This window comes from Pogoniulus pusillus, chromosome 10 (assembly GCF_015220805.1).
Source record: "Pogoniulus pusillus isolate bPogPus1 chromosome 10, bPogPus1.pri, whole genome shotgun sequence".
NCBI classification, from domain to species: domain Eukaryota; kingdom Metazoa; phylum Chordata; class Aves; order Piciformes; family Lybiidae; genus Pogoniulus; species Pogoniulus pusillus.
This window is the reverse complement of record NC_087273.1, coordinates 36,768,866-36,792,670: the sequence shown is the minus strand read 5'-3', so window position 1 is coordinate 36,792,670 and position 23,805 is coordinate 36,768,866. Positions and strand designations below refer to the sequence as shown.

The 23,805-nt window shown below is 46.9% G+C and overlaps 1 protein-coding gene across 3 annotated transcripts in view; it reads right to left on the bottom strand.

Moving 5' to 3' along the window:
* The window catches only part of LDLRAD4 (low density lipoprotein receptor class A domain containing 4), a 368,920-nt gene that overhangs the window by 222,193 nt on the left and 122,922 nt on the right, over positions 1 to 23,805 (bottom strand). For all 3 annotated transcript variants that reach the window (XM_064150273.1, XM_064150275.1, XM_064150274.1), the window contains one exon: positions 14,730 to 15,191. In XM_064150273.1, coding sequence (XP_064006343.1) covers positions 14,730 to 14,769 — 40 coding nt within the window. In that variant the 5' untranslated portion in view covers positions 14,770 to 15,191. The remainder of the gene's footprint in view (positions 1 to 14,729; positions 15,192 to 23,805) is intronic.

Below are 23,805 nucleotides of genomic sequence, written 5' to 3'. Positions count from 1 at the left end.
GATAATAGCAAAGAGAAGAGGAAGGAAAATGGGAGTGCACCAAAGGTTTATTTATAAATATCTGGGAACTCATTTCTTGGCATCTTGTAGTGTCTACAGCCTCACATTGATCTGACTTTTAGACAGTGGCCTTATATTTAAGAAGAGAAAAACTAAGAATCATCAGAGTAGATTTATGATAGTTTGCTCAAGAATGAGTATAGCTCTTTTCCAGTTGAAATTGCTTCGAGGCTGTCAGTTTAAGGTTAAGATTTCCAGAATTTGTTCCCTGTGCAAGCCTTTAGAGGTTTTTCTAACCTAGTGTGGGCAGAATTTCAGGGTGACTGCAACGACAGCAATCACTGTTAAGAGAATCACATTAACCACCGCACGTACATCAGACTTTACCTTCGGCTTTACCTTCTGCAACCATCGCACCCAGACTTTGACATCTTTCTTCCCTCCTCTCCATGAACACTCTTTCCAGGTGGCAGGTCAAATACACACTTCTTCCAGGGTGAAATTCTACCAGTCCAGTTCAGCTTTAGATATTGTCCCTAGGTTCCAATTCTCCTTCCTTATTTCTCTCATTAACGCATCCAGCATCTCACTGCCTCTTCGTTTGGTCGCAAGTAATGAGCAGCTGGAATAAAAGCACCTTCTCCTTCTCTGGTTTTCTCTCAGCAACTCCTGGCTCCTGTGGTGGCAACAAAGCTGTCTCATGAGCTGAAGCACAGGGCCACAAATAGGGATGACTGAAGGATTCTGTTCACAAGCACAGTCCTAGATACTACAGCAAAATGCTAATACAGCAGGAGCCAGTTTCAACTGCATGAGAATTCTCTCCCCACTGGCTGGCCATGGGTGGTTTCAATGGAGTTTTGCTTATGCAGCAGAAGATGGCCCTTAGCAAACTGAAGCATCTTGAATGCTTATTTAAAGATTTCCTGGAGATGAAGAGCTCACATGCCTGAATACTTGTGGGTTTTGGTATCTTGTTTGTTTGCTTTCCAAACAGACCACTGGTTGTAGCATGAAATATGATCTTTCCACAAAACTTGCCTGTTTTCCTTCTAAGCAAGCAAGTTACATAAAGAATAGACCTTGCTAAGGCTCTTCAAAGTACATCTTCAGACACCACAGAGGTCTGGTCCATACACATATAAAGCCACAAGGCTGCCTGCATTGCATGAAGGAACATCACATTTTGCATGTCAAGATCCTTCAAAAAGAAGTCAAAGTAAGCTGGGCAGCTTTATTTGTATTTGTCTCACTCCATTTGGTCACCATAAACTTCAATAATCCTATCCTTTAGCTGCAAATTCAATGACAGAGATATTTTTAAGCCCTGAAGTAATATCCCACATCCTTCAAGGGGTCTTGTATCCCAGCACCCCTTCTTCCCAGTGCACAATTCATGTTTGCAGATGAGAAGAGTTGTTGGTGTCACATATTTTACAGGCAGCTGTAATTGCTCTTCAAAGAAAATCTTTCCAGCAACACTGGCATAAAGCAAGCCTCCAGCTTCCACAAGAATTCCTACTTTCTTAAGTTCCTCTCCTCATGAGAGCAAGTCAAAAGGATAAAGACACAACAGAGGAAGAATGAGAAAGTAGTGCAGTAGGTATGCTGCAGACTTGGAGCTTACTTAGCTCTTGTGGTTAAAATCTCACCCTTCATACTGAGTTCAGACTCAGAGGCTGTAGCTTTAGTACTCAGGTCTGCCAAGCTTTCTAGCTCCCTCCACATCCATGTGCCTATGAAAAAATTTCACCTGTGCCATAGTTGTCTATCTGTAAATGCAGGACAGCAATATTTTTTTCTCTCTGCTTCTATCTTATCTGAGATGTTCACACAATCACAAGATTTTAAAGGCTGGAAGGCACCTCTGGAGGTCTTTGAGTCCAAACTCCCCTGCCAGAGCAGGGCCAGAGAATTCAGTGCAGGTCACACAGGAACACATCCAGGCAGGCCTTGAAAGTCTCCAGAGAAGGAGACTCCATAACCTCTCTGAGGAGCCCATTCCACTGCTCTGTGACCATTACAGTAAAGAAGTTCTTCCTCATGCTGAGGTAGAACTTCCTGTGCTGTAGTTTACATCCACTGCCCCTTCTCCTATCCCAGGGCATATACGAGAAGAAGCTGACCCTGTCCCTCCCTTCCTGACCCCCAGCCCTCAGATATTTATATACATTTATGAGATCCCCTCTCAGTGTTCTCATCTCCACACTAAACAGCCTCAGGGCTCTCAGCCTTTCCTCATCAGGCAGTGATCCAGTCTCTTCAGCATCCTTGTAGCCCTCCCTTGGACTCTCTCCAATAGATCTCTGTCCCTCTTAAAACTGGGGAGCCCAGAACTAGATGCAATATTCGAGGTGGGAACTCACCAGGGCAGAGTAGAGGGGGAGAAGATCCTCCCTCAATCTGCTGGACACACTCTTCTTAATGAACCCCAGGATCCCATTGGCCTTCTTGGCCACAAGGGCACATTGCTGTCCCCTGGAGAATCATAGAATCAAGCAAGTTGGAAGAGACCTCCAAGATCATCCAGTCCAACCTAGCACCCAGCCCTAGACAAGCAACCAGACCATGGCACTAAGTGCCTCAGCCAGGCTTTCTTTCAGTCGTCTCCAGGGACAGTGACTCCACCTCCTCCCTGGGCAGCCCATTCCAATGCCAATCACTCTCTCTGACAACAACTTCCTCCTAACATCCAGCCTAGACCTCCCCTGCCACAACCTGAGACTGTCCCCTTGTTCTGTTGCTGGTTGTCTGGCAGACGAGACTGATCCCCACCTTAGCAGAATGTTAAGGGTAGGAAGCCAGGGCAGGATCCTGCATTAAGAACAGTGAAGTTTTTCTGAGTCTGCTCTTGTTCTGCTGTAGCAGGTCATGTGTCTCTTTGAATTCTTGCTCTAAGCAACTGGAAGAAGACATTGTCTTGAAAGAATTTCTTTTGAGATAAACAAATCAAGTATAATAAAGCTCAGAATGGAGAAAAATGGAGACTCAAGCCCAAACTCCAATTTCTTCATTTAAATCAAGCACCAGCCAGGCTGTGAATCTGGCTTCAGCCAGTATGAAACACTGGTTTGTATAGTCTAAGCCTTCAGGATAAACAGCCAAGTCTTGAACAATTCCTATCCAAGCCAGTCTTCAAGGCTTTTCTGAAGCCAGTACCTCGTCTTGTGTGCTCCTGCTACCACCTCAGCATGTGTACACCTACAACACACAGGCACACAATGTTGTCAGCAGTCCAAGGATGCTGAAAGAAGCTGTTTTACCTGCTGACAGTGGAAACAACCTTATCCTCTAAGGCACAGATTGAAGATGCTGTTTAGATGCTGGCTGTAGACCACCATTCTTTTTGGGTGTTTTCATCATGAAAAATCCTCATTGTTAGCTCCTTGCTCCTCAAACAAAGCCTCCTCTACTCTAGACCAGAAGGCAGTGACTTTGTACTTTGGTAAGACTTCACCTATGTTCAGCTCTGGAGCCCTCAATATAGGAAAGACATAGACCTGATGCACCAAGTCCAAAGGAAGACCAAGAGGTCCTTCTGCTACAAGGACAGGCTGATGGAGCTGGGGCTGTTCAGCCTGGAGAAGAGAAGGCTCCTGGGAGACCAAATCATGACCTTCCAGTACCCAGAGGGGGGCTACAAGGATGGAGTGAGACTGTTTACAAAGGCAAATGGCTTCAAACTAGAGAAGAGGAGATTCAGATTGGATGTTAGGAAGAAGTTCTTTACCATGAGGGTAGTGGAACACTGGAAAAGGTTGCCCAGGGAGGTAAAGTCTCATGGAGATATTCAAGGTGAGGCTCAACAAAACTCTGACAACCTGATCTAGTTGAGGATCCCCCTGCTGATTGCAGGTGGGGGCTGGACTTTTGGGAGCCCTCTTCAAACCCAAATCATTCTATGACTCTATGAAAGCAAGCTAAGGACACAGAGAACCCACAAGAGGACTAAGTTGTAAGAAATCAAATCAGACCCCACAGTATCTGAAAGACATTCCACTCTATCTCTTCCTGGCTGGGAAAACACTGTTAAACCTAGCACCAGAGAGCATGGAAGCAGACCCATGGCTGTGAAGAACAGGAAGAGTGCCTCTGCTTGCCACCTGCTCACAGGTCCACCTGCTTAAAGTCCTGATGGCTTCCAAAGAAAACCCATGGATTCAGCTGCCCAAGCCACCAGGGAAGCTTTACAGTCAAATTACAGCAGGGTGACTACAGGAAAGGACTTGAATACGATAAAGAGGAATTCCATGTTGATATCAAACACCATGTTTCTGGGCTCCAGATACAGACAAAAAACACCTGCTCAAAGCCCCCTTGGTTCAGAAATCAGCAGTTTGCCAGCCCAAGATACACACAGCTGTGGAAAAGGTGGATCCCAGGAAGCAGCAGAGTTATGACAGCTCTGTCAGAGGACTGTGTCGTATTCTCTTCCAGGGAAATAGTATCTTTGGGTGTTGGTATGAGGCTGGCCCAGCTTGAAGGCCACACTGATCCCACTAGAAACTGAACATTTTGCTAATACACTGCTGCTGAGGGCTGATCAGAAGTGAAAGAGGATGGGAGTATCCTTCCAGAAAAGGTCTGGAGAAGGGGTTGGGCAGTCCCCAGGGAGAAAACCTGGGAGAGGCGCAGTGTGGGGTGTGTGCTTGGGTGGATCCATGTTGCTCCATAACAAAACGCTTCCATGAGAAAAGCCAAGCCCCAGGATGGAAGATGTAGCTGATACAGCCACCAAAATGTGTTCATAAAAAGGCTCAGAGGAAGAACTGTGTCCACTTGCAAGAAGCTTTGTTCTGAACAACCAACCCAAACAGCAGCAAAAAAAGGCCTGGCAAAGAAGTTCATGCTCATGCTTCTTGGCCTCCTTCCCTACAAAGTAAAAGGATGTTAAGTACCAGAAAGCTAAATGTCATATTTGACCCTGTATGCATGGTAACACCTTCTCCTCAATCACCTTTAGGCTTCTTCACCACAACATTTACCCTGCAACAACAAATATTTTCACTTTTCTATTTACCCAAAGTGCAAGTTCTCATCTGTAAAGGTATTGTAACAGTATATAACAAATACATGTACAGTTAATTCATGGGATTTATTGTATGGTAAGAGAGAACTGATAGAGTAGTAAGTCACAAAAAAAAAGTCAAGTAGCAAGTCAGGAAAAAACCCAAGCAGCAAAACCTCATACCAAAATGCCACTTCAAGCTACTAACTCAGAACATCACTGCCTGGATCTGAGTGCATGGGAATATCCTGCATCCTTTCCCATGAAGAAAATCAGGTTTTGGCTAATATCATTCCTGTTTCCACTGTACCTCCTCAGCTTCCCAAAGGGTACAGTCAAGTGCTGGTGAGAACCCACCTGCAGTACTGAGCCCAGCTCTGGAGTTCTCAGCAAAGCCATGGATCTGCTGGAGTGCTTCCACAAGAGCGACACAAAAATGCTGAAAGGACTGAAACACCTCTGCTGGGCAGACAGGCTGAGAGAGCTGGGGTTGTTCAGCCTGGAGAAGAGAAGGCTCTGAGCCCCTCCTTCTGTGATTCTGTGAAATACCTCTCTATTTGCATAAGAACTTGCCATAGTTCAATTAGCAAAGGCAGCAGCTGTCCAGTTACACATTAAACAGCCCTTCAAGCTGGTTTTTTGAGGTGAAAGGAAAGAAAGACAACAGAGTGTTTCACCTACACAAAGTTTGGGATCAACACTTAAAAGCTGACCTCCCAGCTCTCAAGAGTGACCTAAAGCAGAAAGCACTGCTGTTATAATCACTGATCTTCAGGTCAACAGAAGAACTAGGTTATGACCAAAAGCTATCACTCACAGGGCATCAGCGCTCACCGATTGATTTTCAGTCTCTCACTCTCCTGTAATTCTGGTACAGCATTTAACCCTGAAGAGAAGGCTTCTAAGCTATGCATTCCTACACTTACAGAATTACAGAATCAACCAGGTTGGAAGAGACCTCCAAGATCATCCAGTCCAACCTAGCACCCAGCCCTGTCCAATCAACTAGACCATGGCACTTAAAACAGTCTTGCTGAATGCTGCTGAACAGAACATATTTAGGCAGAAAACTAAGGATATATCATCTTTTTCCAGGTATTTTTGCTGTACTCCAAAAACTGCACACCCTAAATACAGTATCGGAGAGAAGACAACAGGATGTGATCTGTTACTACCTGTGTGCTGAGCAAGGGGCACTGCAAAAAGCAATCTCTTTTCTCCCAACAACTAAGAGACACTCAGAGCAGCCTTGGAGTGGCACAGTAACCTTGAAACCCCCTAACACAAGAATGCATTTGTTAAGAGAGTTGCAGAGATTTGAGCAAGGCCAGACCAGCTTCGAGAGGCAGATGAAAACAAGACTTGAGCAGAGGGGGACGAGATCCCTCTGCTACATATTCAACTTCTATTTTGATTTCTTTTTAATGAAATATTTATCTGTAATTGAAAACCATGCAAATAATGACAGCAGCAATGTGGGAGACCTGTATTAATGTATAAATTAGGGTGGGTTTTTTTCAGCTGCTTTTAATATTAATTACATTATATACTTAGTAGGAGGCATTTCAAACCTGTTCTGCTGTTTTACATTCAGCCTCAGTTACCCTTCTGAGGGCGAAGGCTACCTTCAGCAGCAGATGCACCAGTTAGGTGTGTGATGCTAAGCAAATCACACACAGAGATTTATTAATAAGAAAGAAAACAGCCTCACAGGGTTGTTGCTTTGGCTTTGTCCTATTTTGGGTTATTCTTTATAATCACCTTTGAAATATGCTTCCCAGCTAAGTGTGGTAAAAGCTTTTCTTAAAACACTCACATACTGTGAAAGAGAAGAATGGATGCAGTATTTCTGTAGCATTAAAGTATTTCTGTATGAGTTGCACAGACATGGAAGCATATGTCACACCTCCCAAAAATAAGGTGCTTACGGAGGGCTGGGCTATGAGGAATGCAATGGAGCAACACTCCAGCAAGAAGAGAGGGAAGATTCCACAGAAACACAGAAACATCTCAGTTGGAATCCCTCAGGATCACCAGGTCCAACCAAGAATCCTGCTCTACAAGGTTCACCTTAAACCATATCCCCAAACACCACGTCCAAATGATCTGACCTTTCATTACATCCAGGGTTGATGACTCCACCACCTCCCTGGGCAGACAGGCAGAGAGGGACCTAGGGGTGCTGGTCAACAGCCGACTGAAGACGAGCCAGCAGTGTGCCCAGGCGGCCAAGAAGGCCAATGGCATCCTGCCCTGTATCAGGAACAGTGTGGCCAGCAAGACCAGAGAAGTCATTCTGCCTCTGTATTCAGCACTGGTCAGGCCACACCTTGAGTACTATGTCTAGTTCTGGGCCACTCAGTTTAAGAAAGATGTTGAGGTACTGGAACATGTCCAGAGAAGGGCACCAAGGCTGGTGAGGGGCCTGAAGCACAGCCCTATGAGAAGAGGCTGAGGGAGCTGGGGGTGTTCAGCCTGGAGAAGAAAAGGCTTAGTTAGGGGAGACCTTTCTCTCTACAACTACCTGAAGGGAGGTTGTAGCCAGGTGGAGTTGGTCTCTTCTCCCAAGCAACCAGTGACAGAACAAGAGGACACAGTCTCAAACTGCACCAGGGCAGGTTTAGGCTGGACATTAGGAAGAAGAAGTTCTTCACAGAAAGATTGGTTGCCAATTGGAATGGGCTGCCTAGGGAGGTGGTGGAGTCACTATCCCTGGAGGTGTTTAAAGCGAGGCCCTCAGTGCTATAGTTTAGTTAATTAGAAGGGTTAGATGATAGGCTGGACTTGATGATCCCACAGGTCTCTTCCAATGTGGCTGATTCTGTGATTCCAATGCCTGACCACTCTTGCTGGGAAAACATTTTTCCTAGTATCCAGTCTAAACCTACCCAGCTGCAGCTTGAGGCCATTTCCTCTTGTTCTGTCATTAATTACCTCTGAGAAGAGACCAGCACCAACGTCTCTACAATGTCCTTTCAGGCAGCTGTAGACAGTGATGAGGTCTCCCCTCAGCCTCCACTCTTTCAAACTAAACAGCCCTAGCTCCCTCAGTCACTATTTCAAACACCTAAGACTCTTAATCTGGCTTTTATCAATCACTCCAAGAGCTTCACACAATTTGCTTAAGCACAGAGTGAGCAGTGCAGGTAGATTGCTAACTGTAAAAATGTACATTTACTATCCAGGGAGGCAGCAATAATAGAATCACAGAAAAGTAAGGCTGGAAGTGCTCTCATGAAGTCCATTCCCCTGCCCCGGGGCAAGACCAACTTATACATAAACCACTCCTGACAGATATTTGTCTAACTTGTTCTTAAAACCCTTCAGTGAAGGAGACTCTGCAACCTCCTTAGGCAATTGGCTGCAGTTCTTAGCTTCCCTTACCATTAGAAAGATTTTCCTAATGTCTAACCTCAGTCCCTCCACCACAGCAGTTTGTCTGTTACTTTGTGCTCTACTCCCAGCAGAACTAGAGAAGAGTTTCTATCACCCTCCTCTTTACATGCAATTTTACATGTGCTTTCAAATGGTTATCACATCTGCCATCGCCTTTCCACTCTCCAAATGAGTAATGGCCAAACTGGGTCACATGTAATCTGCTGGAACAATTTCATCTGGTCTCCCATGTAAACTCCTCAAGGAGCCTCCCTATCCTGGAACTACCACCCCCATAGCAGAGACATCTCCACCCAAAACGCCAGCAGTTAAGCAAAACAAGGTGCATGGAGAGAAGCCAAAATGCCTTTCAGATCACCTTCCTGCAAAGAAAGGTCCCACACAAACCAAGAGGAGTCACTGGGAAAGAGATGGAATCATTGAAATGTTTCAGCTGGAAAAGACCATCAAGTCCAACCATCAGCCTAACACTACCCAGGTCACTAAACCGTGTCCGAAAGTGCCACATCCACATGTTTTTTAACACCTCCACAAGGGGTGACTTCACCACCTCCCTGGGCAGTCTAATCCAATATGAGGTAGGGAAAGGTACTCACCTCAGAGAGCAAGAGTTGAGCCTAGAATTAAGTTGTAATGAGTCGGTCTGTTAGAGGGGTTCTGGAAGCCTAAGAAGGTGAAGGAATCATAGAATGGTTTGAGTTGGAAGGGACCTCCAAAGGTCATCTAGTCCAACCTGCCTGCAGGGAGGCAGGGAGAGGGAACATCCTCCATGAGATGTCCCTGCTCAGTGAAAAAGCAGTGAAAAGCAGGAAGATCACCTGATGGGCAGGAAATCTGGAGAGGAGATGAGACCAGATGTACAAATGGGGAGGGATGGAGGAGCCTCAGTGCAAACAGGGCATTTGGGTGCACACAGGGGAAGAGACAGAGAGAGGCTGGGAAACCATGAAACACAGGAGAAGAAACTCAGCAAAAGTCCTGAGTGCCAGGGGGACACAGAGCTGAGGTGGGAAGATGGAGAAGCTCCACCAGGCTGCATTTCTGTCAGCATGTGGACCTCCTCTAACACTGAATTCTGCTTCTCTGCTAAGGCAGAGCCTAGAGGAGCATCAGCCAAGCCGAGGAGTTACTCCTTGGGAGTTACTCTTTGGGAATAACTTGGCCTCTGAATACAGCCCAAGTTCAAGCTTCATGGAGAATGACCTCGAGACATAAGGCTGCAAGGGACTATGGAAAGATCTGAGGGTGCCATCACTTCCACAGGGAAAGGTGCGAGGGAAAAGATATGAAGCTATGACAGAATGGGATCAGAAGGTGACAGGGAAAGTCAGTGCTAGACTGAAGGGCAGGGGCCCACTGTACAGAGCAACCTCTTACTATTTATTCTGGTTTCCATAGTGCCAGAGCTAACAATCCCTCCAGCAGTGCGGAGGGCCACAGGGCAGGGGTGCCTCCGAGGCAGGTCAGGTCCCACAGAGCTTGTGCTGAGACAGAGCCAGCACAATCCTAAGGGACCTCAGCTGACCTTGTAAGGTTAGGAGGCTTCACACACTGATTCTCAATCCATCCCACAACGTTCCACTTATCCTTTCATCAACTTGGCTGCCCCTGTGTGACACAGTGCCCCGTGACAGCGAGCTGACTGCAGGCACACTGCTCTCCTAAGCCAGCACTCTGCTTCACACACTGCTGAAGCAAGCAGCCAGTCTCACAAGTGGACCTTGGCTGCCCAGGTTCCCACCACTGGCACTGCACTGAGAGTGGCCAAGGCAGAAGGTCTGGAACTTCACAGCAGCTAAGAAGTGTGCAAGCAAGGTGCTCCTACTGCCCACCACACCAAAGCGCTGCTGAGCCATGCCATGGCCACACCTTGCCATGCAGCTCAGTGCGTCAGACACAGGCCCCAGCACAACCTCTGCTGCTTTCTGGGAACCTAGGGAAAGCATCTTGACAACCTTTGAGAATGACAGCTCCATTCTAGACATTTTTCAATCCCAAGGGTCATGTTGCCTAGACCTATAGAATCACAGAAAGACTTTGGTTGGAAAAGACATCCAAGACCACCGAGTCCAATTATCAACCCAGCACCAGTTGTAGAGAGCAATGAGATCTCTCCTCAACCTCCTTTTCTCCAGCCTAAACAACCTCAGTTCCTCAGTCCTCATTCTCCAGATCCTTCACCAGTTCTGTTGCCCTTCTCTGGCCATGCTCCCACACCTCAATATGCATCTTGTAGTGAGGAGCCCAAAACTGAACATAGTATTCAAGGTCTTTTGGCCTTTCCTCTTCCTCTGTCTGGATGCTTTCAAGAGGCCTGGAGAGCACTGCTCAGAGCAGAAACAGTGGAAAAATTATTTTTGTAGAATCAAGCAGGTTGGAAGAGACCTCCAAGATCAGCCAGTCCAACCTAGCACCCAGCCCTGGCCAATCAGTCAGACCATGGCACTAAGTGCCTCAGCCAGGCTTTGCTTCAACACCTCCAGGGACAGCAACTCCACCGCCTCCCTGGGCAGCCCATTCCAATGCCAATCACTCTCTCTGACAACAACTCCCTCCTAACACCCAGCCTAGACCTGCCCTGGCACAACTTGAGACTCTGTCCCCTTGTTCTGTTGCTGGTTGCCTGGCAGAAGAGACCAACCCCCACCTGGCTACAGCCTCCCTTCAGGGAGTTGTAGACAGCAATGAGGTCACCCCTGAGCCTCCTCCAGGCTGCACACCCCCAGCTCCCTCAGCCTCTCCTCACAGGGCTGTGCTCCAGGCCCCTCACCAGCTTCGTCGCCCTTCTCTGGACACCTTCCAGTATCTCAACATCTCTCCTGAATTGAGGAGTGCAGAACTGGACACAGGACTCAAGGTGTGGCCTGAGCAGTGCTGAGTACAGGGGAAGAATAATCTCCCTTGTCCCACTGGCCACACTGTTCCTGATCCAGGCCAGGATGCCATTAGCTCTCCTGGCCACCTGGGCACACTGCTGGCTCATCTTCAGCTCCTATCTACCAGCACCCCCAGGTCCCTTTCTTTTGCATGCCTTACATGCAGACTCCTGTCCATACATTCTAGCATAACATTTATGACACAGTATTGTTGATTCACAGCTATTTTCTGAGCTCTTGCAACTGCCCATCTGTGTTCTGCAGACCTCCTGCCTTTCCAGTTCTTCCACATTTTTGATGTGCACAGCTGATTATTCCTGCCTAACCACCATTTAGAACTTGTCCTTGATGAACTGCATCGTATTTATTTTAGATCAGCTCTCCAATACACCCTGTTCATTTTGAATTCTAATCCCGTGCTCAGAGGGTTTCCATCCTCTCCCCAGTTGGTGTCATCTGGAAATTTTGCATGCAGATTCTATCATCTAAGCCATTAATTAAAATATTGAATATTTTCAGGCAATCCAGGGCAGAATCCCACTTGACAGAATCTCTTCTAGTTTGACTATCAATCATTAGTAATTACTCTGAGCACAGCCAACTGTGTGCTCACCTTGGAGAAGAAAGAGCCTTCCTAAAATCCAGACACACTCTTTCTCTACTTACAGGGAAATTCAGCTCCACTGACAAGGTACTTTATGGAGGAAAAAAAAACCAACATCCAAATTCCTTCATCATATTACACTCTGTAGGCTATTTATTAAAAAAAAAAGATGATTATTTGCCTCAAACTTTCCCCCTCCAAGAATTTAAGGTAAGTTTTCCAAAAAGGAGAAAAAGGACATAGGGGACTTTATGCATAGGTGCAGTGTTTGCTCTTTCACAGCTGTTTTGAACCCAGACTGTCCTTCAAATGTTCTCCAGTGTAACCACTAATTGCTCAGATGTTGCTTCAGCTATTTCACCCTATGTTGCAGAGACAACTTAATAAGCTCCAACTTGTTCTAAAATTCCTGTTATCCCAGTCATACTCTGCACTGGAAAGACCTCACCTGGAGTACTGTGTCTAGCTCTGGAGCCTTCCACACAGGAAGGACATGGAGCTGATGGAGCAGGTCCAGAGAAGGGCCACAGAAATGATCAGAGGGTTGGAGCACCTCTGCTACGGTGCTGATGTGACACAGGATTCAGATATCAAAGCTCTTTCTGTACAAATTACCTCCCTTCTGCATGTGGTCATGCCCTCTCTGCTGCCAGCAGCTCCTGCTTTCACCTAAACTGGCATGCCAAGAAAACAAAAGGAGCAGCATTGCAAGGATCAGACGAGCAACCACATGCACCTGCCACTACATTTCTATTGCAACTCTTAGTGTAGCACAGTCCAAGGAATTTCTCTAAGAAACAGACACCTACCCACTGCTTGCTGCTGAACACACTGTGTAAATCCAGCAAGGAACAGGGAGGAAAAAAAGGCAAATGTGGATATCAATTTGATGCAAGTTGGAAGAAAGAGAAGTCTTTGCCTTTTCCTCATTTAAAGCAATGATATTTCAACCTGTTCCTTTTACAAGTCTCCTGAACATACTGTGCAAATTAACTTGATGTTTAAAAAGTCTTCAGTACAGCCATTAAGATTTGAAAACCTTTATTAACTGAGGGCAAGTCCAAAAGCACTGAAGAATTCTTTATGAGAAACCAAGCTGTCAAAGTGTGCAGAACAGGTCTGGATCTGCTGGGCTGTCACCACAATCTGACCACTGCCCATGTCCTCCAGTTTAAGCTCCCTGAATTGTATACAGCAGCATTTGCCAGTTCTCTCTGGTCTAACCAGCTTGTTGACATCCCACCACCCAAGCAGCCTGACCACAGTGTCAACATCCCCAGCCTTCTGGGAGCTAAGGAGCAGCAGGCAGCAGATGCTGTGGCAGAAGAGTGTAAAGCTAGAGAGAAAATAATGTCATACTGCAAGGGTAGTAAAGGTAAAAGAAGAGAGACACAAAAGGCAGGGCAGGTAAGGAAGAGATATGCACATAGGAGGAATTTTGGTGCAGAGCAAAGTAGAGGTAAAAACTCCCAGGAATGAGCTGAGACCCAGTGAGGAGGATGATGCACAGACAGGACAAGAATGGCAGCAGGGAGCTGTAGAAGCATGGAGGGCCCTACGGTGGTCACAGACTTCACATCTTCCATGGATGCCTCCCATTCCCTGTCCTTCAAGACATGCCTCATGGACAGGCACACAAACTGTGCTGTGAATCAAAGCATCAAGAGGCAACAGAGGCAGCTCAGAACCACACTACTGCTGCAATCCGATGTGCTGCTGCAGAGAGCTGGACACAGAGCTCCCACCTCAATGCAGCCAGAAGGTTGGAACCTGCCTCTGAAGTTGGGTCTGCCTTGGGGAAGGACAAAGCAGGAGCCTGCCCACAGGGAAATGAAGAGTTTTGCTGTCCCTTCCTAGGATGAGTTCCTGAACAGCAAGCAGCCCAGGCTAAAGCTTTAGCTAAAGCTAAACGACAGCAAATCTTTCACATGCATACATACATACAACCAGCAAACTTCTTCTAAAGGCAGAAAAACTGAACTGGAAAAATAAACACCTTGCACATCACTAACTTTCACTGTGGTCCTAACCCCTTATCTAGGCCTACTAAATAAAGCAAGAGGAATATCCAGCTGATTTTCCACCCATTTCTTGCAGTGTTTCAGCTGGTCAGCAGATGTGGAAATGAAGCAGCAGGATTTTCTGTTCCCCATTTCCTTCTCCCACCTCTCAAATCAGAAACCAGTCCAGGCAGGGAAATGACTGAACTCCAGCAGACTTTACACTAGAGGGAGCCTCCCTCAGAGACACATCACTTCAGCATCCTCAGGCTATTTCCAACCCATCTACAGGGCAATTCATGCGACTGAGGGTAAGAGCTCAATTCTGAGGTGAAAGAGCCCAGTTTTGCCAGTTCAGGCACTGCAGCATGCCAATGATGCAGGGCAAGACAGAGCACAACAAGGTACCTGACAAGTTCTGCCCAGTGCTGTGGCTGAGGAGGTAAAGCTCAACACTGACCTATTTCTGAGAAGCCCCCTGACTGGAAGTGCATTCATCCTATGCCCTCATCAAACTCCTGTGCTGAATGCCAGAGCAACTCAACAGACTAGATTTTACACTGACCCAGGAGGCCACTCGTTAGGCTGTTAATGAGCACTTGAATGAGGAAAGCTGAGCTACACCTTCCCTTGTGACCAACTGCTTCGGAGGGCCTGAAATACACACAACTCTGTTACTCACTGCCAGTACAAGTGTTGAACTGTTCCTCAAGTCAACTGTTGTAAGGTACTATTTAAACTGAAAGTGCCTACAAGGTGCTAATGACAGCCTGGATCTATTCCAATTTCTTTTCCAAACTCCAATAAGCTGTCCCAGAACTAGGTGGTGAAGCAGAAGCCCTTACCTGTGAAAGCATTTGTGGCCTGAAAACCAGCTTCCTGCATACTGCTCTCCCAGCAAAGCTTGAGATTCCCACCTTGATCTGTCCTTACTGGAGCCAACAGCTGAGCTTGGAGCTCTCAAGTCACTTCCATCTTAGCTCGCCAGAGTCCATTTTTCTTTCCATTCCCATATTTGGCACCATCCAGTCTCCACCTGATCCCAGGTCTTGTGATTGGCAGGCAGTGGGGATCTGCACTGAAGCTAAGCAGGGCGCGTCGGACAGTCCCATCAACCAGCCAGCCAGAGGATTTGGGCCATGATGAAGGTGGAAATGAAGCTAATTGCTTGCCAAGACTTTACTTCCCTTTCACAATTCCATTCTAATCCTCTGTTCATCCAGCACCATTCTTGCCAGGGCTCGGCCAATGCTGCTGTTCACTTGTCTGTCCTCTCTTGTGTTCCTCTCTCCCCTCGGGCAGGCTCACTGGGAAATTAAAAAAGAAGAGATTATGTTTCCTGATGACCTGTAGCAACATTAAAACGAACAGACTCCAGGGAACAAAAACCCAAAACACATTATCAGGGATTGATTGTACACATTAAAGGAGATCTTCAGAAGGCAAATATTGCGATTTTGCTGAGATGCAAAGTGTGACCACACAGCTCTTTGAAGTGCAAAGAGGAGCAGTGCTGAGGGTGTCATGTGCATCTCGGAGAACATGGAATGATTTACATTTCAAAAGCCATATTTAGCAAGAGATGGGGGCAGCAATACAATAACAAAATTGCAGTTAAAAGAGAAAAGGGAAAATACTCGGGGCTCTCAAGTCTAGCCTATTCAAAACCACAGTGAGATCATTAGCATTTCACAGAGCTGCTCCCCTTCTTCTCGGGAGCAGGGAAGGAGAGCGCTGGCTGCAGACACGTTCTGTGCCACTCTGAGTCTTCTGAGGTTAAAAATCTCTGTGTGTCTGTGCTGTCAATTATCTCTTTGAAATCTCAGCTCTAACACAGATAATGCAACTTGGGTACCTTCAGACATTTGGTAATGCCCACAGGCTATACAAGAGAAAGGTGGTTAGGCTGTGCTTCGTCCCACTGCTTCTGCAACCCACAGCAAACCAGAGAGGCTGCACATCCAGCCTTTAAAAACTTGCTTCTATGGAGTGAAGGCAAACAGCAGACAGGTAGGAGTTGAGGGAGAAGATTTTGTCAGGAAAGAGGGAATGAAAGAAAGAGGACTTGGGAGGAGAATCCACTCTCTCCCCAGCCACCCTGCTCCTTCATGCAGTAATACCTGGCAAGCTCTGTCCCAGTGCGGTGGCACAGGCAGGCTGAAACTACATCTGTGATGATCTCACGATTTACTAAGTGGATTTTAGCTAATGAGGCTAGCCAGGGCCTGCAGTACTGCATTGGACTCGAGGTCCACCTGCTGGAGCAGCCCATACATTAGAGGGTGCCAGTGTCACGGTCAGTCTCAGCACCCACTGCTTCAGACAACAGTTGGGCCCTCATTATAGGAAGGACATTGAGGTGCTCAAGTCTCTCCAAAGAAGGGCAACGAAGCTGGGGAAGGGTCTAGAGAAAAAGTGCCATGGGGAGCAGCTGGAGGAACTGGGGCTGTTTAGGCTGGAGAAAAGGAGGCCGAGGGCAGAGCTCCCTGTTCCCTACAGCTCCCTGAGAGAAGGCTGGAGTGAGATGAGAGTTGGGCTGCTCTCCCAAGTAACAGGATGAGAGGCAACGGCCTCAGGTTGTGCCAGGGGAAGTTTGACTTGGATATTAGGAAAAATTTCTTGCCCCAAAGGGTTGTCAAGCCTGGAACAGGCTGCACAGAAAAGTGGTGGAGCCAGAATCCCTGAAGGGACTTAAAAAACATTTAGGGGTGATGCTAAGGGACATGGTTTAGTGGTGACTTTGCAGTCCTGGGTTAATGGTTGGTCTCTTCCAACCAAAGTGATTCCATGATTCTAAGACCAGGCTCAGCAGGCAAGTGTGAAGAACTCATCACTCCCAGCCCTACTTCACTTCTCACTCTGACCTGCAAGACCTAAAGATTAGCTTGTACCCCAGTGCATACAGTCTAATACTCCAGGTGCTCCAAAACTGCAGAGAGGATTCTCACACTCCTTGGGACAGCTTCTGCCCTGCAAGCACTGCTGAAAACAGAGCCAGACAGCCTTCCTTCGGGCCTGCTCTTGGGAGACAAAAGGGATTGCTCCTCAGGTGTGCCACTGCAACCTAATGGTCACCATTCTCCTATGAGTACACTGAATGAAAGCTACCAAAACCAAACCTTTCATCTTACTGATGCTGCAGCTTTTCCCCTCACTTTTTTTGTGCCAGATATTTGTGTCTCAAAGCACAGCAGAGGACAGACTGATCAGCTGCTTGTATTCAGTGACTCATGTTCAGCACAAATAAGGTTACAGAACAGATCACAGAGTCACAGAAAGGCTTGGGTTGGAAGGGACCTCAGAGATTATCTACTCCAAACCCCCAGCCACGGGCAGGGATGCCTCACAACCAGACCTGGCTGCTCAAGGCCTCATTCAACCTGGCCTTGAACAGCTCCAGGGACAAGGCATCCCAGGCAGCCTATTGCAGAGTCTCATCACCCTCCTACTGAAGAGCTTCTTCCTAAAATCCAGTCTGATCCTACCCTCCCTCAGATAAAAAGCATTCCCCTGGTGCTATTGCTAGACACTTATGAAAAGTTACTCTCCAGCCTTCCTCTAGGAGCCCTTCAGGTACTTGAAGGCAGCTCTAAGGTCCCTCCAGAGTCCATCTGTGGTCTTACAGAGGATCCATGGCTTTGAAGGGACTTCCCACTGGTCTAGCTAGTAGCCCTGCAGTCTTCCAGCATAAGCCAGGCTTTCAATAGGATCTCCACCAGCCCAACAGGACCTCTGGTGTTTTCCAGAGGGGCCAGACAGAGCTCTCCACTAGAAATCTGCTGCATGCAAGCAGACCCAGGCTCCCCACAGCTTTCCACTGCTGGCCCTGCCACGTTCCAGCGTGCCTGGGATTTAAGATCTCTTCCTCATGTCCTACCCAAAAATCTCACCTTAGAGGAGAATGTAGAAACTGGGGAGGTGGGGAAGAAATCAAACCACACTTTACATGTACTATCTTCTATCAGAAAAAGCTGCACTAAAAATTGTAGAGTGGTGTTCAAGATGCTATTGTTTCGGAATAAAATATTGCTGAGTAACAGCCTCAAGATGCTTTTTCAGCACTTCAAAGTGCTCTACACAGCTAAGAACCATTTTACATGAGGTTATTTTACTCTAAAATACACATAACCCAACAAGTATAATAGCCACACACTGCAGCATGTATTTACTTGGGCTCTAAACACCGTGCTGACTATTCTTTAATGACTACAGATGGATGCTGCAGTCATTTCCCAAGCTTCTCTAGAGGCCTGAGTGTCTTCTATATTTGTAAGAGCAGGTCCATATTTGCATTCACATTTTTGGCTTTAGAACTTTTGATTTTGGTTTATAAATCCACAATTTTGATGTCTTCTATCTTTAGCATTTCAATTTCTCTCTCCAGCTTAGGAGATGCTGTAGAGATGTGAACGAATGCTTCAGCATCCAGGCAAATTCTCTTATTATTGTATCTTTTGCAAAGATCTCACAAAGTTTTGATTCTGAAAACTCTTGATTTTTGGGAAAAAAAAAAAAAACTTTTAGTAAGAGAATTAATTTTCCACATCCTCAACTTTTCTTTTAAAGTAAGAACCTAAGGGTGCTGAAGACACTCTGCAACACAGGCACTGACGGTAACCACTGCTTCTTCAGAGAGAAAGATGTAATTTTAATGCACTCAAACACTTTGCAGAGTTCATTCACACCTGAGAATTTAAAAGGCAGTGCACTGCAGCAGGTTTAAGTCCTCCCTGAAGGACTCAAGTGAAAGAAGATACTGATATGCCTTGATTGGCCTAAGTGAGCATTTTCTATCACTGCAAAAACACTCTTCTCCCTTGGCGGACGACAAACCGAGAGGCAACTGACAGGACAAGCCTGTGCAGTGCTCAGCACTTGCCTGCTCTCTTCATAACTCAAAACCATGTTTGGTACTTAGAAAATGCTTCACCCTTAAGGCAAATCAGACTATTTAATGAGTATTTTCAAGAGACAGACCTTTTATCAGCCATATCAGCACAACAATTTCAGGTTGCCCTGATTTTGAATGCATTTAGATGAAGATAACAAAACAGCCCAGCCAATACCACTGCAAACCAGGAAAATGGAGAATTCCATTTCTAACAGCACAGAGAGCTACAATGGGTGCTTGTCAGGACAAGAAGCAGCAGCCTCAAGTTGTGACAGATGAGCTTTAGGCTGGACATTAGGGAAAGTTTCTTCCCTAACAGGGTTGACAAGCCCTAGAACAAGCTGCCCAGAGAAGCAATGGAGCCACCACTCCTGGAGGGATGAAAAAGATGGGTGCTGAGGGACACCTGATATTCTCACCTCCCATGCTACTTTACATGATTCTGAATGTTTCCATTAAAGCTGAATTAATGTTAGAAGAGAGGTTTGTGTTTGTTTCCTAACAGACTGGCACGTTGGCATCCACTGAATGCGTTGGGACCTCTGACGCCTCAGTGTGGTTCAGCTCACTCCAGTCAAGAGTGAGAAAACTTTATCCTTTCTGCAGTGCACTGCAGAAATCAGAGAATCAAGGATGGAAAGGACCTTTAACATCCCCAAGTTCAACTGTAACCCAGCAACCACGAGCACTAAACTGCACCCCGCAGCACCACATCTCCACACTTCCTGGACACCGCCAGGGACTGCGACTCCACCACCTCCCTGGGCAGCCTGTCCCAGTGCTTCCTCACTCTTTTCAGGAAAGAATTTTTTCCTAATGTCCAACCCTAAACTTCCCCTGGCACAACTTAAGATCATATCCTCTTGTCCTATTGCTAGTTACATGGGAGAACAGCCTAACACCAGCCTCAACCCAACCTCCTTTCAGGGAGTTGTCGAATCCAATTAGATTTGCCTTTAGCCTTCCCTTCTCCAGACTAAACAACCCCAGCTCCCTCAGCCACTCCTCATATGACATGGCCTCCAAATCCCTCCTTGCTCTTAGAATCATAGAATCAAGCAGGTTGGAAGAGACCTCCAAGATCAGCCAGTCCAACCTAGCATCCAGACCTAGCAAATCAACCAGACCATGGCACTAAGTGCCTCAGCCAGGTTCTTCTTTAACACCTCCAGGGATGGCAACTCCACCACCTCCCTGGGAAGCCCATCCCAATGCCAATCTCTCTCTCTCTGTAAGGAACTTCCTCCTAACATCTAACCTAGACCTCCCCTGGCACAACTTGAGACTGTGTCCCCTTGTTCTGTTGCTGATTGCCTGGGAGAAGAGACCAACCCCCACCTGAATACAATCTCCCTTCAGGTAGTTGTAGACAGCAATGAGATCACCCCTGAGCCTCCTCTTTCCCAGGCTAAACAACCCCAGGAGTTGCACCCAGAATTGCTTATGGTAAATCAACCTGCTCAGAGGAACAAAACTTAAAGCCCATATCTGAAAACCAGGGTGAAAAGTAAATAATAGTGATCAAACTACAGTGAGGTGTGATCTGTGATGTAATTATTGCATTCCTCACAACCTGCCCAAACCTCAGTGGGAATACATCCCATGACACTCATCAGACAGCAACAAGAACATGCAGACTTAGAAAGCCTAGGAATTTCCTCTTTGCTCCATCTGCTACCTCCTTTCCAATTGCAACAGGAACTCTGCTTCTACTTCTGCTTTCATTCCTCTTCTGTAGTGTTATACGAGTCCCAGAAGTAAATGAAAGCAAAACACTGTGTTTTATAAATACATAGCTGTGCTAGAAAGACTTTCAGCTACTATGTGCTTATGTGATTGACTATCTAGAGAAAAACCAAATCTATTTGTTCATACTCTCTAAACATTCCTCAGGTTTGGTTCTGGGAAAGACATCACCATCTGAACACCAAGAAAAACTGCAAACAGAGTGGCTGAGAGCAGCTAGGAAGAAAGGGACCTGGGGGTACTGGTAGATAGAAGCTGAACATGAGCCAGCAGTGTGCCCAGGTGGGCAGGAGAGCCAATGGCATCCTGGCCTAGATCAGAGGCAGTGTGGCCAGCAGGACAAGGGAGGTTATTCTGCCCCTGTACTCAACACTGGTCAGGACACACCTTGAGTGCTGTGTCCAGTTCTGGGCTCCTCAATTCAAGAGGAATGTTGTGGTGCTGGAACGTATCCAGAGAAGGGTAACAAGGCTGGTGAGAGGCCTGGAATACAAATCCTATGAGGAAAGGCTGAGGGAGCTGGGGGTGTTTAGCCTGGAAAAGAGGAGGCTCAGGGGTGACCTCATTGCTCTCTACAACTACCTGAGGGGAAGCTGTAGCCAGGTGGGGCTGGTCTCTTCTGCCAGGCAACCACCAATAGAACAAGCGGACAGAGTCTTAAGTTGTGCTGGGGGAAGTATAGGCTGAATGTTAAGAGGAAGTTCTTCCCAGAGAGAGTGATTGGCATTGGAATGGGCTGCCCAGGGAGGTGGTGGAGGCACCATCCCTGGAGGTGTTCCAGAAAAGCCTGGCTGAGGCACTTAGTGCCATGGTCTGGTTGACTGGATAGGGCTGGGTGATAGGTTGGACTGGATGATCTTGGAGGTCTCTTCCAACCTGGCTGAATCTATGATTCTATGATTCTATTTTGACTAACACCTTATGTTGGTTACATGTTCTGAGGTGGATTAGAGGCTGGATGTGAGTCAAAAATGTGCAGTTACAGCCCAGAAGCCAATTGTATCCTGCACTTGCATCCATAGCAGTGTGGGCAGCAGGTGGAGGGAGGGGATTCTACCACCCCACCTCTGTTCTGCTGAGACCCCACCTGCAGTGCTGGAACTGGCTCTGGAGTCCTCAGCACAGGAAAGAGATGGACCTATTGGAGTGGGTACAGAGGAGGACAACACTTATTAGAGAGCACTTCTATGAGGACAGGCTGAGAGAGTTGGGGTTATTCAGCCTGGAGAAGGCTTCAGGGAGACCTTCTTGTGACCTTCCAATACTTAAAGGGGATCTATATGAGAGTTGAGGACAGACTTTTTATCAGGGTCTGTTTTGACAGGACAAGGGGTTATGGTTTGAAACCAAAACAGGGAATATGTCACCTGGAAATAAGGCAGAAATTTTTGTACACTGAGGGTGATGAAACCCTAGCAAAGTTTCTCAGAGAGGTGGTGGACTGCAGATGTCCCATCCCTGGAAACATCCCAGGTCAGGCTGGATTAGACTCTGAGTACCCTGATGAAGTTGAAGATATCCCTGTTCACTGCAGGGGGTTTGGACCTTTAAAGGCCTCTTCCAATCCAAACTTTTCTATGATTCTACACTGGGAGGATATTAGGAGGAAGTTCTTCAGAGAGAGAGTGATTTGCCATTGGAATGCCCAGGGAGGTGCTGGAGTTACCCTCCCTGGAGGTGTTCAAGCAAAGCCTGGATGAGTCACTTAGTGCCATGGTCTAGTTGACTGGCTAGGGCTGGGGGATAGGTTGGACTGGCTGATCTTGGAGGTCTCTTCCAACCTGGTTGATTCTATGATTCTATGATCTAGCCAACCTGCTCTTTCTCTTTGCAGACACAGTATGAACAGGCCATTGTAAAAAAGCATCTGAGACAGAAAGCAGACAGGAAGAGTCATTAAATCCTGCAATAATGTCTACAGTTTATGAACTATTGAGCAATCACCAGTCAGGACCAAGCCTGGAGGAACTTGCACTGAAAGAAGAAGTGAAACTGCTTTTTCCAAGGCTCTGTAAAGTCTTGAACAACCCAAAAGCACCAGCTGACATGAAAATGCTGCAGCTTGAGGGTTTTGTTTGTTTCTTCCATTTCCTTTCACTCTATATACAATCTCCTTCCTTGGCCATGTGCTGCTGGTTCCCACACAGGCTTTAGGAACTCACTGGATGTGTTGTCAGAAGGGTTACGGCCATGGGAAGTGTTTCCTGTGATAGCCTTTGGCAGAAGACAACCCAAAAGACAGGGTTTCACCAAGGTGTTTAACAAATTTCCTAACAGGAGCATCTGTCACACAAGCCCACACGTTTACATTGTGCAGAAAGCCACTGAAGGGCTTGGGAACTGCAGTTTAATTTAGCTTCATTAAGGGAACAACTCACTGCTTGCATTTCACAGAATGTTAGAGGCTGGAAGGGACCTCAGAAGATCATCCAGTCCAATGCCCCTGACAGAGCAGGATCACCCACAGGACATCACACAGGAACACATCCAGGTGGGTCTTGAATCTCTCCAGAGAGGGAGACTCCACAACCCCCTGGGCAGCCTGTTCCAGTGCTCTGTCACCCTCAGGGTGAAAAACATTTTCCTCACTCACATGGAACTTGCCTCAGCTTCCACCCACTGCCCCTTGTCCTGTCATTAGGCATCACCAAGCAGAGCCTGGCCTCACCCACTTGGCACTCAGCCTGCACATATTGATAAACATGACTGAGGTCACCTATGCCTCCTCCAGCTCCCTTAGCCTGTCCTCATAAGGAAGGGGTTCCATTGCCTTAACCACTGCTAGCTCCCAGGTGCAGGAAGTGTAGAAGGGCAGAGAGCTGCTCTGTCTGTGGTCCCTGCAGAGATCACAGCCCTCTGGCAAGTCCCTGACCCACTCCGTGGTGGAAAGCAGGACAGAAGCCATGGTGGCTGAGCCAGCAGTGAGACTCCAGCTCAACAGGAGACTTCAGCATGCCTCCACTTTAATGGAAAAGACTTCACCTGAGTGAAGTCAGGACAAGCACTGAACTACCCCTGTGCTTACACACTTGGATGAAGTGAGGCCTGTACTTGCCCTAAGTTAAGGCAGCACAGATTTGGAGTTTCTGACTGGAAAAACACTTCCAACATTGTGTTGCTGTGAAATGGTGTTTGAAAAGAGAGTATCTTTTGCAGCTGCTAAAGCTATTTAAACTGAAGCATGGAGGCACACATACAGCTCACCTCTTCACTCCTTTCAGATTCACCATTTTCCAGGCTTTGGTTCTGCTTCTCACAGAAACTTCTGAACCAGATATTAATAT